Below are 18,113 nucleotides of genomic sequence, written 5' to 3'. Positions count from 1 at the left end.
AAAGTCATCCTCCTCGCCCCCCCCCCGCCCTGAAACGTCCCCAGAGGAGGAAGGAAATCCCTTCGAAACTTATTCTCGGGGCTCGGAGGGGCTACTCCCGCTAAGGCAAATAGTTCTGTGCCTCAGGAAACCTCTTGGTCAGGGTGGGCGCCCATCGCTGAGGGGGAGGAAGGTGCCAACTTGAGGGGCTGCCAACTTGAATAAAATATGGGGGGGCAGGTAGGGGGGCACGCACACTATTTGAATGGCAGTGCTCATCAACTTGGGGAGGAATAAAAGGCCCCCTCAAATATTTTATTGGGGGGCCGGGGTCGACGTCCCCACGACCCTAGGAGTTGACTCCTATGCGTCCAAGTGTTGCGTGCTATTTCAGTGTCTTCTCGCTGCTATCCTTTATGGATCTGGGTCTGCGACGGGGAAATCCTGTCCTTAAAACGGGCCCAGCTGCTCTACTTTCCTGGCTTTGACGGCCCGCTAAACCGCCCCCCCCCCATGAGGTGTGCAATGGAGAATAGAGATCTTGTTACTTTTCCACGGTATTGTTAACAAAGAATTTAGGGCAGGGTAGTTAGGATCGTCTCACAGCTTTGCAAAAGTGAGGAAAGTTATATGGTCATAATTCTTCCTTCCGAATCAACACAAACAGAAAGGGACAACAGCCGAATTCTTCTTGGCATTCAATCATTTTCCTAGCCAGGTCCACCTTCAAATAAGCATCCTGGGGGCTCCAGCCCTCTACTCCCTGCCAATAGTGGCTATCACAGGTATTAGATAAGTGGACCTTCCTTGTAGCTCACCATGCCGTTTATTATACTGTGGAATCTTTCATTTGGAAAATGGTAAGGTGCACAGACCACTTACATACCCAAAATATATTTAGGGTTACAATGATTCATAAGAGTCCACTCTTCTTTTGCTTGTAAAACTGATATAGGGTTGCATTTAAATAATACACAGCACTCCACTTTATATTATGAGTAAACTTTATCCTTTCTATACTGGTAAGGAAGCTAACCTTTTCCTACCTTCTGTAAAAGCCCACAGCCATATCTAAACTGAAGGAGAATGCCTTGTTAAGTCTAGTTCTTTACATTTATTGATACCAGTTGGGTATCATGACGATGCAAAAGTTTAGAGGCACCAGGCTAATGCTAGTTGCTGAACAATATATTTATACTTTTGAAGATCTGAAACATATAGAAGACAAACACATTCTTACTGTGTGTTTGTTTGTGTGTATGCACACACGTACAGTGGTGCCCCGCAAGACGAATGTCTTGCAAGACGAAAAACTCACTAGATGAAAGGGTTTTCCGTTTTGGAGGTGCTTCGCAAGACGAATTTCCCTATGGGCTTGCTTTGCAAGACGAAAATGTCTTGCGAGTTTTTCCAACTCCCCCCCCCCTTTTTCTAAGCCGCTTACCCGCTTAGCCGCTAATAGCGCTAATCCGCTAATGGGCTTGCTTCGCAAGACGAAAAAACCGCTAGACGAAGAGACTCGCAGAACGGATTCTTTTCATCTTGCGAGGCACCACTGTATGTATATATTATGATACCTTAAAGTACCCCCAAAATCACTAATGCCAGTGTGCCTGCCCAGTAATGTTGATCATTTATCACTGGACTACGACACTGGTGGCAGGAAGGGGGAGAAAAGATAGGAAGATTACACACTGAGTAGCAAGACATTTCTAGTGGTCAACCCCAAAAGAAAGCTGCTTCGGGATCTCTTCACTTGCAGGGTTTCCTAGAGGAGCTAGACACAGACAGACACACACCAGAACTCTCTTTTATTCACATCGTTCAAGTTGACTTAACAGCAAGGGGTCACAGGAAGGAAGCCCCCACCCACCCTGATCAAGAATAGCATGGTGTCCCAAATACTGAGTCACTGTAAACAGAATTAATCACAGATACCACATAAATAAATAAGGAGGGGAGCACTTATAATACAGCTGCAAACAAGGATTTGGGAAGGGGGCAAGGTAAGGAAACTTTTAAACATCACAACAAACTTAGAGGATGTACATCAGAAAGCAAGCCTAATTCTGTCCCGCTGGACAGAACTGAAGGGGAATGGCAGTGCATCCTTGAAGCAAAGTTCAGTGCAGACAGCCTTGATGCTGCAATAGACATAGGATTTGCACTTCCATACAATAGTAAAACTACACCTCCCCACTTGTTTACATCATGTCCCTTGGGATGCTTTAGGCTGGAGAAGCTAGAAAGAATCAAAGGAGAGAAAAGAAGTGACCAAGGAATGTCAGTAGAGAAGCAGCTATTGGGCAAAAAGAAGTAGAAGGAAGAAAGGCTAAGGGACTGGGACCAATAGGGTTTAATGCATTGTGATGGGCAGGTGGGGGGGAAGGAGATGTGACAACAGATGGAATGAACAGAACAAACCCAGCCCTGTAAGAATGATCCCAGGGCAGGGAGTACATCAGCTGGCCCCTACTCTGTCTGGGGCACAGATATGGTAGGTCCCTTGGGGTCATCAAAACGGTCCATAGTCTTGAGACTCATGACCATGTGGAGGCCATAGGTGAAAATGGCAACAAGAAGCAGGGAGGTCAGCAACCCCATCCAGATTCCATGAGAGAAGAAGCCGGCACAGTCACTGGCGTAAGAAAATCTTTCACCTGTCACATTATAGCTCTGGATCTAAAAGGGAAAAGAGTTCATGCGTTAGTGATGGAGGCTGATTTGTGATCCCCTACCTCACAACACATTCTCAACACAGCATAGGATGAAACCTAGTTCTAATTTAGAGGCTGTGGGAGGGGGTATAAGAGTCCCTTAGGGTTTTCTCAGAGAAAGAAAGAGATACCCATACATCTCCCATTGCTAGAAGAGCTTGTAATGCCTTGATCCAAGGTTGGGGGTACATAACAGTATATCACAGGGAGACTGTCAACGAACTGTCTTTCTAAAGGATCTAAAACAGGGCAGTGGAAAAAAACTATTGACAAAGACTACTACATGATATGCTCCCACTGCAACATACCTGAAAATTCACCATAAGCACCTTCCACTGGCTAGCAAAACTGTTGTTAGGTATTAACATGGCTTCCGAGGCTGTTGGATGACTGGCCACATAGGTGCAGGCAAAAGAATAATCGCTGGGTGCCACAATCTGGGTGGCATTGAAGAGAGCTGGGGGGTTCTGAGGCCTGACCAGCTCCACATTGTGGAGGGTAAACCAGTACCGTGCAGAAACTGGGTACAGCAAGTTCGTCATGCGGAACCTGAGAGAAGAACGGGTGCAAAGAAAGTGAAGACCAACAGCTGGTAAGGTCACCTGGAGCAGATCTCTAAAATCCAGTTAGACTCCCCCATCACCCCACCCCAAATCATGAAGTATTTCTCAAACTTCAAATGCAGAATCTCTTTGGAATGGCAGGGCTCTGTCATCTTACTCCCTGAAATAGCTCCCATCTCCTTTTACTGGGGACTTCTAAGCCCCTCTTTAAGTTTTGACTAAATGTTGCCCACCTGGCTGCTTATAACCTTAAGACTCAAAAAGGGAGGCATAAATTGCTAAGTAGTTATATATGTCATAAAAACTCTGAGGAGCTGGGTCCATCATACTTACGTGATTTTCAATGGAAACCCACCCACATTTGAGTATTTCAGTACCAACCTACAATGTGGAAAGAAAACAGAAGCGTTAAAACCCGCAATATACATCCTCTCAAGTCTGCATAGCCCTGGGAAAACATTTCCCACCCATCATTTCTATAGCCTTGCCTCAGCCCTTAACCAATTTTGTGAGAAGAGGGAGTAGTTTAAGCACAGTTTCTAGTTCGTAAGACCACAGAGAGTCAAGTTGCAGGGAAATGCAGGCATTCTGAGTTCTCGTCCAGGAACCCAGAGACAGTGGTGAGCAGGACTCCTCATGGATTGGAGACAGGACTTCCACACCCCACCCCACCCCACCCATCATGGCTAGAGCAGCAAAACTGCACCAGTCAGTAATTATATGGATACAGTGGTGCCTTGCAAGACGAAAATAATTCGTTCCATGAGGTTTTTCGTCTTGCGATTTTTTCGTCTTACGAAGCACGGCCATTAGCGGCTTAGCGCTATTAGCGGCTTAGCGGCTATTAGTGGCTTAGCGACTTAGAAAAAGGGGGGAGGGGGAAAGTCGGAAAAACTCGCAAGACGTTTTCGTCTTGCAAAGCAAGCCCATAGGGAAATTCGTCTTGCGAAGCACCTCCAAAACGGAAAACCCTTTCGTCTAGCAAGTTTTTCGTCTTGCGAGGCATTCGTCTAGCGCACACACATTTGGTCCTCTTCAGCACCACTGGCAACTAACATCCTAACTGCATCCACCCGCTTTCCCCAACTGTCCCAGCCTCTGCTTTTGCCTCAAGCCCTCTCTTCTTCATTCCTACCATCCATCATGCACCTGATCTCAGATCCTTTGCCAGCCCTCAACTCACTCAGAAGCATTAGGCGTCCACTTTGACTCGTCCACATTGACAGAGCGTTGCTCTCCAAATGTGAGGTTAGTAAGATCATGCCATGTTGTGCCATTAAAAGCCACAGAGAAGTTGCTGGCCCAGAAGAGTATCTGTGGGGTCCCAGTGACAGGGAACCGAAGTGGTGCAGCCACAGTTTCCTTCTGGAGCAGCTGCCGACCCAGCCTCTCAGGAACCAAATCAGAGATATCTCGAACAACCTGGAGAGGGAGAAAATAGGGCAGTAAAATGGGATTGAGAGGCTTCAGAGAGCCTATGCTTCAAATTCTAAGTGCCTCCCCCAAATGAGCCTCCCTTCCCCACCACCTCTTGCTTTGCTTAGAAAAGATCAGGATGCGTTGCTTTAAGAGCCATGGCTATCCGTAGTCATTGTGGTAGCCAAACACAGCAGGGCCCGCTCAGTAATGGCACCGGTTCCCTGGAAAACTTGCCCTAAAAGCTAACCAAGTTCCTATAGTGTTGGCTTTCTTAGCAAAAAAACACAACAAAACACACTATGTTTTTAAAGAGTGTTTGGATAATCCTGCTGGTTTTAGAACTATCTTAATGTATTTTTAGTTTACTGTATTTTAATTGTTCTCAAGTGCTTGCATCCTATTAATGTGCCTGCCTTGGGAACCATGTTTGGGGGCCTAAAGGCAGGGCATAAATGGAAGTTAATGAGATGAAAGGACATTCCCAGGAATGGAGGAACACTCAGAGCAGGTATCTAACCAAGGTAGGCTAGGAATCTAAAGAGCCATGTACCCGTGAGGGCCGCAAAGCAGTCAGGATGGCCGTGTAGGGGATGTCCTCCGACTGAAGAGCACTCAAAACTTGTCCAAGGATTTCATCTGCAAGGAGAAATCTTGTTTTAGAAAGAGAAACTCTCCAAAGGCCAGAGACTCCCGCTTACGAAAGCACAAGCCCATGAAAAGACTTCAGTCCTAAGCAGCACTACTTGTATCCTAAGAATCCAGCCTCATTTATAAATGCACCAAACTTCCTGGCTTTCCTATAAGACTGGTGTCCCTTCTCAGAGTACAACAGTCACTTTATAGCTATGGCTCATTTGTATGCATTAATTCACAGAGAAATACGCAGATTGTAGTTGCTCCCCCACTCTCTATTTACTGAACTTATATCCTGCCCTTCTTCCTGAGGGAGCCTAAGACCTCAAACTGCGAGGCAACAAATACCCACCCAGAAAGCTAAATGCAAGGCCAGACGTTCCAAGCAGCGACCTCTCAACCCAATCTCAGACCCTTCCTAAAAGTTTCCAAACAACCCTGCTCCACAATGCTCACCATTGCTGGTTAGAACTTCCTTTGGGGCCATGAGACTAGAGCTGGAAGGTGGGGGATGAGGAGAGAGAGAGAGAGAGAGAAATAAGTTCTGTTATCTTCTTTATATAGGAAATGTCATCAATGCCATCCTAGCCGGTGGGACAGGTTTTTGTCATTAGTTCAATAGCATCTGTGACGATATTGCCTCTCCATGTACAATTAATTATCTGAGATAGAAGAGAGTCCACAACCTTGGCAACTGAATGTACATTTTAAGACCATGCAGCGGACTGATGGGTTTGTTTGGAACACCAGGGCAGCCATTCTTGACTTGATGCCCTCCAGATGCTTTAGGCTACAATCCTCATCAGCCCCAGCCAACATGGCTAACCATCAGGCATGGTGGGAGTTGTAGTACAACAACCTCTGGAGGGTAGCAGGATGGAGAAGGCTGTGCTAAGGGAAGTATAATATACACTTGCAAACAGGGAGTTCTGAAGCAGAAAATGAGGGATGTGTCCACATACCCTATAAGAACAGGAAAGTACAAGTGCCAAGCAATAGCAGGCTAGAAAGACCAGGTACGGCAGGACAGGCTGAAAACATTAAGATCTTGGGGTACCAAGGGGTGTCAACCGTGAGAGCTGGAAACTTGCTCTTTCAAAGTTAAAATAGGGTAAGTTTCTCAGAATGTTAAATTTCATGCTAAACAGCATGCTCTGTTCCTTGGAAGTTAACCTCACAGACACAGGAATACACCAGGGCAGCTCATGCATTAGGGGAGGTAAAGCAATTTGCTTCAGTCATAAGATCTGCCCACATCGCTGTGCTGCTGCCAGCCCCACCAGGACTTTATCTGCACTGCTAACATGGCCCCAATGCCTTCACCATTGCACACTTACCGCTGCTGTTGCATTGTGGCAGCAACGCAGCCACGGGTACAGTTGTGGTGATGGGGCTGGCAGTAGCGCAGGCATGATAGTGGGGGCATGGAGGGGGCCCAGACCTGCAGGGGGGGCATTGTCGTGGGGCAGGCAGAAGATTCCACTTTGCATCCAGTGCCATGTGGCTCCTTGGCAACGTAAGGAAATGTACTATGGAGCTGGTTACAAACCCCGTGGCATACGGCAGTCGTATCAACAGCAGGGCTGGCAGGCTGGCGTTGAGCCGCAGCTCCTGCAGGGTGTTCTGATCGACGTGAAGAGGGGATATGCCCAGCTTGGCCTTCAAGAAGGCGGGGACAGCACTGGCTGCAAACCAATCCACAGATGGAAGCACCAACGACGACGGAGCGGCACCAAGCGCATTCTGTCAAAAAGACACGGTTAAGAGTTAGAGCCAGAGCCATAGGATTTCCTAAGGCAAACAGCATGCCTGCCCCAGCCTGGTGCTTTCCAGATAATGTTGGACAACAACACCCATCATCAATTGCCACACGGCTGTGGATGGAATTCAGAGCTCATTCTGAGACATGCAACTTTCTGAAAATGTACAATGTGTTGAACAAGAAAGCTGTGTGTTGAGAAGGCTTATTGTCAATGCCCCCCACTTGCAAGGCATCTAAAATTCTGTGTGGCCACAAAAGGTACACTAATGAACCACAGACAGTTTGCAGTAAAGACACAGATATACATTTGCATTGCATAAGAAATCCAGCAGCCGTTTAAATCCAGACATGTCCATCTTGCTTGATGAAAAGGGTTGGAATTTCCAGAATGAACTTAGTCCATGTTCTGAACATATAGTAGGAAACATACACACTGCTTCTCCTTTGATCAAGTTTATGCACCCTTCTAAGAATGCTTCCAGGCGGCTTCTTCCCCCAGCAACAGCAGTTTAAAAACATAAAAACAGCGGGCAGGTTGGTAAGGGAGACAGAGGTGTTATTTCATAGACGTAGTACTTGCAGGATGAGAATTTGGCATTACACTGCAGATTTGCAGTATTTTTATCCTGCTCTCCATCGTAAAGGAAAGGAATCCTAGGGGGGCTTACATATCTCAATAATAAAGACAGTCCCTGCCTTCAGGCTTACAATTTAGAAGTCAGCACAAAAGGAAAAAGGGATTGGCGAGTGGGAGAAGCAAATTTAGGCACTAGTTCTTAGTTACAGAATTTTTTGAAACAACTAGCTAGACTGGAACGAGCTCAAGCAGAGAAGGAGCCAGAAACTGCTAAGTCTTTCAGCCAAGTCAATGGAGAGGCCCTGCATTCCCATCTCTCCCTCTGCTATTGTCTGATAGAACGGCTGCTGCTAGATGACCGTGGAGGCTTGAGCCAGGTGAACTACTAAAGGCCAGCATGACAATCTTCTGATTCCTAGCATAAAGTAATTTTTAAAACAGTTTCTAAAAAGAAGGTAGTGTTTCCCTGACCAATGCATGTGATGCTCAATTCATGCACTGGCTGTTTCACTGTTTCCAAGGACATAATTCCATACGACTATGAATCATTTCCATCTCTAGAAAGAACTTCTCTAAAGCCAGGAGTTAGGTTTTGTGCAACACACTTTGAAGCATTTCAGAATCTTACCCGGATGAAAAATATTGAGCATCTTTGGCAGGGTATTCTATGTTTCCTTTATATTTCAATTTGTAATTTCCTTTCCAAAAATATAATTTATTTAGGTTTCTCACACACCTTGGGTTCTTTGGAAGAGCCAATATCCAGCAAAGCCTCTGACAGCTTAGAAACAAGTTATTGTTGTTTTCTCTTTTATTTAATTCAGAAGAGAGGTGAATGGTACAGAGAGGAAATGTACATGTATTTAATTTTTTCCTCAGACCTACACCCAACTGTTGGCATCTTCCAATTCTAGCCAATACAAAACTTGGTTAGAGCTTGTTAACGTTGTAGCTAGAATAAAGTATAATCAAAGTTTTATTCCTCATTTTGTCCAAGGATGCAAGTTTCTTCCCCACCCCCCAGCTCAAGTTATTTTTCTTCACTTTATCCTCTAATCCAGCCTTTCTCAACCTTGGGTCCCAAGATGTTGCTGTACTACAACCCCCATCTTCCCTGACCACTGGTCCTGCTGGCTAGGGATGATGAGAGTCGCAGTCCAACATTTGGGGACCCAAAGTTGATAAAGATTGCTGCAACCTAAGGAAGAGGAACATGTGTCCCTTAACATGTTGATGGACTACAAAGCCCATTATCCCTCTCTACTGGCCATGCTAGCTGGAGCTGATGGCAGCTGGAGCCTAACAACATCTGAAGGGCCCGTATACCAACAGAGGATCAAAGAGCAGAGCGAGATGCTCCATCTTACACTGCAGACCATGGAAAGAGGAGGAATGGGAAAAGCACAACCCTTGTTAGCTGTACCAGAACTTGAATTTACAATTGCTCTTAAAGTTCCTCTTTTTTATATATGTTCTTGACACAGCACTGCAGTGCAGCGCAGTGGCCCATCAAAAGTATAGACGTATATATAACAGCAGGGAGAGACACCGGCAACTTGTCTAAAGTACAGCTCCCCATTTCTCACTTACCTCCAGATTGGGGAAGGCACTGTCTGGCTTGTTTCCAAAAACCCCTCCATAGGCTGTGAAATCCTCAACACTGAGCTGGGAGAGAAGATTGATTTTTAAAACCTTTTTAAAAGTACAGTTTTTAATGTTTCACAGTGATGCTTTTGTATTGTGTTTAAAAATATTTTTTCATTCCAATTGTTGTTCAAACACACAGAATAAAGAAAAAACTAGGAGCAGCTTTTGACAGGAAGCACTCTGCAGGCTCCCAAACCCTCCAGATTAGAAGCAGCCTAGCTTCTCCAGCCTCCATCTTATATTTCCCCCCAATCATGTTAACAAACATTAGATGCAAAAAACAGCCTAGCCACAATTCATCATCAGAGGAACTAGCAAAGAGAGGGGGGGGGTGATAAATGGAATGAGGAAGTGATAAATAGAGAGTCATGAGACACCCAATTCACATGACCAGCAGAAAAAAGTTTCTTCTCCTTTATGCTGTACAAGCTCTGAAAAGACTACAAGCACCTCTTTCTGCTCAAGCTCCAAATGGATGAAATGGGTGGAAACAGCCCTTTGGACAATTATTGAATTATGCTGTTGAAAAAAAGGCCATTTCCAGAAGATAATTCCGACCTCTGAAATATGAACTAGATTAAGTGGGGGAGAGGTGGCTGAAGGGTATGCCTGCAGTAAAAAGTGAATTAATTGAAAACTGCCAAGCCAGTTAATGGCTCCCAACCATAAAAGAGCCAAGCGTGTTTAACTTGAAGAAGAGGAGATTAAGGGGAAACATGACAGTGGTCTCCAAATATCTGAAGGGGTGTCATGCAGAAGATGAAGCAAACTTGTTCTCTGCTGTCAAGAGAACAGGACTAGAAGATATGGGCGGAAATTGCAGGGAAGCAGATTTTGACTAAATAGCGGAAGAAACTTCCTATTGGTGAGAGCTATTTAAGCAGAAGCTGGTTGGCCATCTGCCAGGAATGCTGCTATTGCCTCCTGCACTGCACAGCGTACACTGAGCACAGGTTTGAGCTAAATGACCTCCATAATTCTACAAACTCTCAGCACTGTCACAACAAACCCCAGGGTTCCTTAGGAAGGAAAACTTTTCACTGAAGGTCTGCATCTGTGGTGCATTTGTGACCTCAGCAAAGAGTTCTGCCAGGGGCCAGACTCACTTTCTCCTGAAGGAACAGCAGCACGTTGTGAGGTCCACCGTCTAGGGCAGAGTCCAGTAAAGCTGCAAGCTGAGTTTCTGTCACCACATGGCCCTCATGTGGTACTGCCAAGGGAGACCATAAGGAGCTGTATTCACAAAAGGAAGAGAGACACACACAGTGAGAAAGGGATAGACACAGAAACGGGGTCATAAAAAGAGCAGTTGTGATTGTGTAGATTGTCTTTTATTTCACAGGTGCCATCTCCCTACTCTTAGAGTAGCAGATAGGAATACAGTCGTACCTTGGACTTCCAAAACGTTTGAAAACCAAACCACAGCTTCTGACTGGCTGCAGGAAGCTCAATCAATGCAACTCAATGCAGCCAATCAGAAGCCATGGAAGCCCTATCAGACGTTTGGATTCCAAAAGAATGTTCACTTCTTTTGGAACAATCACTTCTGGGTTTGCAGCGTTTGGGAGCCAAAACACCCGAGTTCCAGGGCGTTCGGGATCCAAGGTACAACTGTATATTTGTCTGTTTTATGAGGACTGAAGGGCTACTTCACCCATTAGAAAACAAAGGGCAAAGAAACCCAATGAAGGTTTGTGTTCACTATATGGCTGCTGATGAGGCCAACTCAGGTCCCATCTACACTCTGCTGGACATTTAAAGCAATATCATACTGCTTTAAACAGTCATGGCTTCCCCCCCAAAGCATCCTAGTAAATGTTTACAGAGTTCTCCGAAAAGAGGGATTGACTGCTAAACCACTTTGAGAATTGGAGCTCTGTAAAAGAAATGGGGGTTTGTGTGTGTATCCAAACAACCCTCAACATGCTTTACAAACTGCAGCTCCCAGGATGCTCTGTGAGAAGCTCCAATGGTTTTGATGCTGCTTTAAATGTATAGTGCAGATGGGGCCTTAGTGTTCAAAGTTATGTGCCATGTGCAGGCTGGGGTCAACCATATTCTCAGTGGGGAAATCACCATTGTTAGCTTCTACAACTAAAAAATGAGAACAAACCACACAATTCTGAGGAGGAACAAGACAGTGCAGTATCAAATATCTTCTTTAAAACCTGGATTCTACTTAAAAAGGGTGGTGGTGGTAGGAAAACCAAATGCCAATCCTTCTCACACCCACACCAGGTTGGTTGCTAAATGTTTCAAGGACACAAACACTTCTGCACTTGCACAGTCTTAATCAAACTCTGGTCAACTGACCATGGGTTGTTCATCCCCATCCAAGTCTATTGCCTGAGGCAACCTTCCACAGTCTAGTGCCCTCCAAATGATTTGGAGTACAATACCCATGCTGGCTGGGGCTGATAGGAGTTGTAGTCCATAATATCTGGAGAGAGCCACACTGAGCTCAGGGCAGTCCAAAGAAGCCTTATTAAAATCTCAATTCCACCTCCAATACAATTTCTCACTTTAGAACTGTAGCTTCCCCCTTGCCAGGGAAAAGAGAAAAATAAAGAGAGTCAGAAAATATCAAAGATATAGGTGTCAGGAGGTCAAAATGAAGCGAAACAGGGGAAGATTAAATCAGCATCGTGTGAAATGAGGAGGGACACCAAGGAAAACAAATTTACCTTTAGGTGCTAAGTAGGAGTATTATACCAAAGCTGTATGTAGTCCTATACCCACTTAGCTGCAACTAAGCCACACTCAATTCAACGAGACTTGATTTCATGTACCATATAAAGATCAGCTGTACAGCACTACTTTGGGAAAGCAAACACATCACACGTGAACCAATACCCTGCCAATCCAGTGTCAGCTCAGGTAGCCTCTTTGCCACCTTTGATGCAAGACATGATTTATGAACAACTTTCCCCAAAGGTGGGATCCTGCCATTATCTGTATGTTGCTCTTTCCTGTCCCTTCCATACTTTGACAATTCAAGTATTTTGTTTTGTGGTACACACCCTTTTTTGAATTTATACAATAAATTCTGTTACATTTGGAATGGTTTTACTTGTTTTATCATTGTAACTGTTTTATCTGTTTTCATAATTGTATATTGTATTGTCATTAGGGGTCTTGGGATCTTGCAGTGAAAGGCAGATAAGAAATCTTTAAAATAACAGTAATAATCATAATCATCATCATTATTATTGTGAGCCTGCAGTGCTAAAAGTGCTAAATGAAGACCAATCTGCAGCTGTTTTTCTAACTATGAGTTGCTCAGTTGCCCTATTTTATAACGCATTTGCTACATTATGCTTTTGGAGTGTGTGAGGGAATAGCAATATGCTCAAATACAATTATGATTCTTAATTACAAATGTGTCTAGAGACTTTAAAAGCTGGGATTCACTACAATCCCTGGCCACACGTATTTAGAACTAGCAAACATTTTTGCCACTATAAAGCAGTTGTGAGACTGACAGCCTTCTCCAGATGGCCAAAGGACAAACTAGGAAGCAAATTAGAATTGGCTCTTTCCCCTTTTAGCATTTAAACCTTGCTTGTCCCTATGGCTGGGCTGATAAGAACACACTTCAATGAACAAGGCAACGGCAACCCAATGGTCCACCCTAGTTCCTCACTGCCATGCCAAGAGCCCTAGAACCAGCCTTTCACCCTACCCTAGGAGTGTGCATTTCTATTCTTACTCTCCAGTAGACATCACAGTACCCAGCAACCCATTGACCTCACTATATTGCAAGGCTAGTTCCATAACCCACCACATACACAGAAGAAAGCCCCAACCTGTCATTCTTGAGTTACAAACTCACACATCAACCACCCCTCTCTGTGATGAGAACAGAAGAATGTTTCATGCTGTCCAGTACCAGAAATTTTACTGTTGGCTAACTCTGGTTTTGCAATGCATTTATGTACCTAAACCTAGATTTCGGTGCAGCTCATTATGGGAAAGCGGAATATAAGTGAACCAATCAATCAGAAAAGCCACCAAACTCTGCACTCAACGCAGCTCATGAACAAACCTGCCAGACAACAACACCTTTGCAAACATTCATTTGTGTTGTGTTTCCAAGCGCAGTGCAGCACACTTTCAATCCCTGAAGCCACTAGTGTGAACAAGGGCAACCCAGAGCAACTGAAGTGGTCAGTGCTTCTCAAGCTTTTCTTGTCTGGGCCATACATTTGCTTTCAGAATAAAAATTTACTTGTGGCACACCGAATACATTGGAAAACAAAAGCAAACAACTCCTGGCAGTGCTTGATTTATAACACAGAACACAACTGCTTTATACTATGATCATGGGACATCTAGAGAGTACAAAACAATGCAGCTACATAAGAACACGAATCATTACATTAAGCAGAGCATGAGACGCTTCAACTCAGGGTTTGTGGGGAAAGGATTCCTGCACTGCAGGAGGCCGGACTAGATGACCCTCGCGGTCCCTTCCAACTCTGCAATTCCATGATTCCCAAAATATAGTGTTTGCCCTTGAATCTTCCCCCCTTGGAGAACCACTACATTCAGAGAAACAGGCGCGCTGCCCGTGCGCATCAAGCCGTCTGCGGATCTGGCCCCAGCCGAAGCGGGCCTCACCGCGCCTCCCCCCCCCCCAGCCCAGGGCCGCCCACCTACCTGCGGCTGGACCAAGCCACCAAGGGCACCTGCCCTGTCTGCGCGGACACCGGACCCAGCAGCGCCAGCAGAAGAAGAAGCCCGGCCGCCTCCCGCACCGCCATCTTGCCTTCCCTGCTTCCTTGCTCCTTCCAGCAGCAACGCTTCCCCTGCGCGCCCCAGCCAATCAGGACGCCGGGGGAAGCGAGGCCGGGGAGGCAGCCAGTCAGGGCGCGAGGCGGGACCCGCGGCAGCCAATGGGAGCCGCCTGCTCCGCGCTGTTTCCTCCTCCGCCGCCCGGCCTCCCACTTCCTGCCCTTCTCGCTCGCCCCTGATCGGCGAAACCCGCAGCTCCGCGGATTCAGTCCCGTCCGCTGTCGCGCGTTTGGCTCGGCCCACCCTCAGGGGCGCTTCGCCAGCTTTGGCCGCAGTGACGCAGGCCTCGGCCACCTCCCAGGTTGAAAAAAAAGGGAAAAGAGAGGACCCAAATAATTACCGCCCAGTCAGTCTGACATCAATACCAGGGAAGATTCTGGAGCAGATCATTAAGCAAACAGTCTGTGAGCACCTAGAAAGGAATGCTGTGATCACCAATAGTCAGCATGGATTTCTGAAAAATAAGTCATGTCAGACTAACCTGATCTCGTTTTTTGACAGAATTACAAGCCTGGTAGATGAAGGGAACGCAGTGGGTGTAGCCTACCTTGATTTCAGCAAGGCATTTGACAAGGTGCCCCATGATATTCTTGTAAAGAAGCTGGTAAAATGCAGTCTTGACTATGCTACCACTCAGTGGATTTGTAACTGGCTGACTGACCGAACCCAAAGGGTACTCATCAATGGTTCCTCTTCATCCTGGAGAAGAGTGACTAGTGGGGTGCCACAGGGTTCTGTCTTGGGCCCGGTCTTATTCAACATCTTTATCAACGACTTGGATGATGGACTCAAGGGCATCCTGATCAAATTTGCAGATGACACCAAACTGGGAGGGGTGGCTAACACCCCAGAGGACAGGATCACACTTCAAAACGACCTTGACAGATTAGAGAACTGGGCCAAAACAAACAAGATGAATTTTAACAGAGAGAAATGTAAAGTATTGCACTTGGGCAAAAAAAACGAGAGGCACAAATACAAGATGGGTGACACCTGGCTTGAGAGCAGTACATGTGAAAAGGATCTAGGAGTCTTGGTTGACCACAAACTTGACATGAGCCAACAGTGTGACGCGGCAGCTAAAAAAGCCAATGCAATTCTGGGCTGCATCAATAGGAGTATAGCATCTAGATCAAGGGAAGTAATAGTGCCACTGTATTCTGCTCTGGTCAGACCTCACCTGGAGTACTGTGTCCAGTTCTGGGCACCACAGTTCAAGAAGGACACTGACAAACTGGAACGTGTCCAGAGGAGGGCAACCAAAATGGTCAAAGGCCTGGAAACGATGCCTTATGAGGAACGGCTAAGGGAGCTGGGCATGTTTAGTCTGGAGAAGAGGAGGTTAAGGGGTGATATGATAGCCATGTTCAAATATATAAAAGGATGTCACATAGAGGAGGGAGAAAGGTTGTTTTCTGCTGCTCCAGAGAAGCGGACATGGAGCAATGGTTCCAAACTACAAGAAAAAAGATTCCACCTAAACATTAGGAGGAATTTCCTGACGGTGAGCTGTTTGACAGTGGAATTTGCTGCCAAGGAGTGTGGTGGAGTCTCCTTCTTTGGAGGTCTTTAAGCAGAGGCTTGACAACCATATGTCAGGAGTGCTCTGATGGTGTTTCCTGCTTGGCAGGGGGTTGGACTCTATGATTCTACTGCAGCACCCTCCAACTCTATGATTCCAACTCTATGATTCCAACTCTATGATTCTACTGCAGCACCCTCGATGTGGGGCTGCCCTTGGCAAGCGCGCTGACTGTTAAAAGAAAAAAACTGCTCCTTTTCCCCTGGTGGGGTATCCAAGAGCCCGTATACAGTAGGTTCTCGGTCGGTAGGAGAAAATACCAGAGAATACTGAGAAGCAAAACAGCTAGTAAGCCTGATCTTTATTAAACTGTTGCAACAGGGTCCGCCACTCACGCCACACTGGGAGGGAGTAAAGGAACCCTGAACATTGGTGTGCAAGCTCTTATGTAGACTTTTGAAACTGCCTACCCTGTAGCTCAAGACCACCCCCCAAAACATCATACAGTAGTACCTCCGGATGTGAACGGGATCCGTTCCGGAGCCCCATTCGCATCCTGAAGCAAACGCAACCCGCGTGTGCAGGTTACTTCTGCACATGCACGTGATGTCACGTTGAGTGAATGCGCGAGCGGCGAAACCCAGAAGTAATGCGCTCCGTTACTTCCGGGTCGCCACGGAGCACAACCCAAAAAGGCTTAACCTGAAGCGACTTCAACCCGAGGTATGACTGTATCAGGTATCAAAATGACCGTCACGTGCATGCGCGGAAGCGGCGAATCGCAAACCGTGCACGTGAGTTGTGTTCTCTTCAGGATGCAAACGGGGCTCTGGAACGGATCCCGTTCGCATCCAGAGGTACCATTGTAATGCCTTATCTGATTGCCTTTTCTGGGTAGCCTGGCCATTCTTTTAAGATGGTAAATACAGTACTTAGTTCTGTAGAGAGCTGTACAGAGATGATATAAAACAGGGGTCAGCAACCTTTTTCAGCCGTGGGCCAGTCCACTGTCCCTCAGACCATGTGGTGGGCCAGACTATATTTTTTTGGGGGGGAAATGAACAAATTCCTATGCTCCACAAATAACCTAGAGATGCATTTTAAATAAAAAGACACATTCTACTCATGTAAAAACATGCCGATTCCCAGGTCGGATTGAGGAGGTGATTGGCCCATGGGCCTTAGGTTGCCTACCCCTGTGTTACGCATATTGATAGTTTGCTCAGCTTAACAGATACTTGCCAGACTGTTTTTGCAGGGAGGTGTAAGCCCCTACAGTCCAAACACAATTGGAAAGCTTTTCCCATTTCCTTCCTCCTTGCAGAGAAATATTTGAGGTCAATTTAGGAGAGTCAAAATGGCTTCAGGATTGTTCTCCTGTACTATTTCAGACACGTAGTTTATATACTTATGTATGTGTTTGCCATGTACATTTATGAATATATATATATATATATATATATATATATATATATATGACCTTAGAATTCCTGTAACACTGACCAAACTGGTTATCTAGGGAGAACACAGCTCCCTTGCTAGAAAACTCTCCTCAGAGAGGCTCGCTTGGCACCTTCATTACATTTATTTAGGTGCCAGGTGAATACATCTCTTCGAACAAGCCTTTGGCTCATTAACATCCTACAGCCTTTAACTGTCCGTGGGAGGGAGGTTATTAGGAGTTGTTGTTTTTGTTTACTTTCGCTTTTATTGTATTATGTTTTTTGTTTTTTCATCTGTATTTTAATGTTGTGAACTGTAATCTTCGGATCAGGGGCAGTATACAAATTTAATCAATAAAATAATAACAACAACAATAATAGAACAGCTCCACTGCCTACTGGTCTGTTTCCACTTATAATTCAAAGGGCTGGTTATGACCTATAGAGCACCATACAGCTTGAAGTCCAGACTATCTGAAAGGCTGTATTCCCTCATACAAACCTGCCTAGATTCTGAGATCTTCGGGGCAGGCCCTTCACTCGGTCCCACCACCCTCACAGACACACTTGGCGGTAAGTCAAGGTAAGTCAAGTGATAAGTCAAGGTAACATTGCAATGGGTATGTTCTGTGTGGCACTTAAATCACCACAGAGAGAGAGAGAGAGAGAGAGAGAGAGAGAGAGAGAGAGATGCAAGTGAAGAGAGAAGCCCTGACAACTTTCTAGCACAATGTCTCCTCTGGTCAGCAGGAGGGAGGCATTTTCCTTGACACTGTAAACCACAGCCTTCCTCAGCCTAAAAAGGTAAAGGTATCCCTGACCGTTAGGTCCAGCCGCGGACGACTCTGGGGTCGCGGCGCACATCTCGCTCTATAGGCCAAGGGAGCTGGCGTTTGTCCGCAGACAGCTTCTGGGTCATGTGGCCAGCATGACTAAGCTGCTTCTGGCGAACCAGAGCAGCACACAGAAACGCCGTTTACCTTCCCACCGGAGCGGTACCTACTTACTTGCACTTTGACGTGCTTTCGAACTGCTAGGTTGGCAGGAGCAGGGACTGA

General features: G+C 45.9%; 1 protein-coding gene and 1 long non-coding RNA gene across 2 annotated transcripts; one reads left to right on the top strand and one right to left on the bottom strand.

Moving 5' to 3' along the window:
* The first annotated feature begins 260 nt into the window (after positions 1–260).
* On the top strand, positions 261–1,923 carry LOC309332696. The gene is made up of 2 exons (XR_014152297.1): positions 261–1,248; positions 1,529–1,923. It is a non-coding gene; the product is annotated as an uncharacterized lncRNA (long non-coding RNA).
* On the bottom strand, positions 1,776–14,118 carry ATP6AP1 (ATPase H+ transporting accessory protein 1). The gene is made up of 10 exons (XM_081845811.1): positions 13,957–14,118; positions 10,404–10,530; positions 9,241–9,315; positions 6,861–7,054; positions 5,768–5,808; positions 5,229–5,314; positions 4,443–4,681; positions 3,593–3,640; positions 3,005–3,245; positions 1,776–2,661 (listed from the first exon to the last, which is right to left on the bottom strand). Exons 1-10 carry the CDS (start codon positions 14,058–14,060, stop codon positions 2,452–2,454), a joined length of 1,365 nt encoding a protein of 454 aa, XP_081701937.1. The 5' UTR covers positions 14,061–14,118; the 3' UTR covers positions 1,776–2,451.
* Between the last annotated feature and the right edge of the window lie 3,995 nt (positions 14,119–18,113).

Source organism: Podarcis erhardii, assembly GCF_964252035.2.
Source record: "Podarcis erhardii genome assembly, chromosome: 17".
In the NCBI taxonomy this organism is placed as follows: Eukaryota; Metazoa; Chordata; class Lepidosauria; order Squamata; family Lacertidae; genus Podarcis; species Podarcis erhardii.
This window is presented reverse-complemented; position numbering and strand designations above follow the sequence as displayed.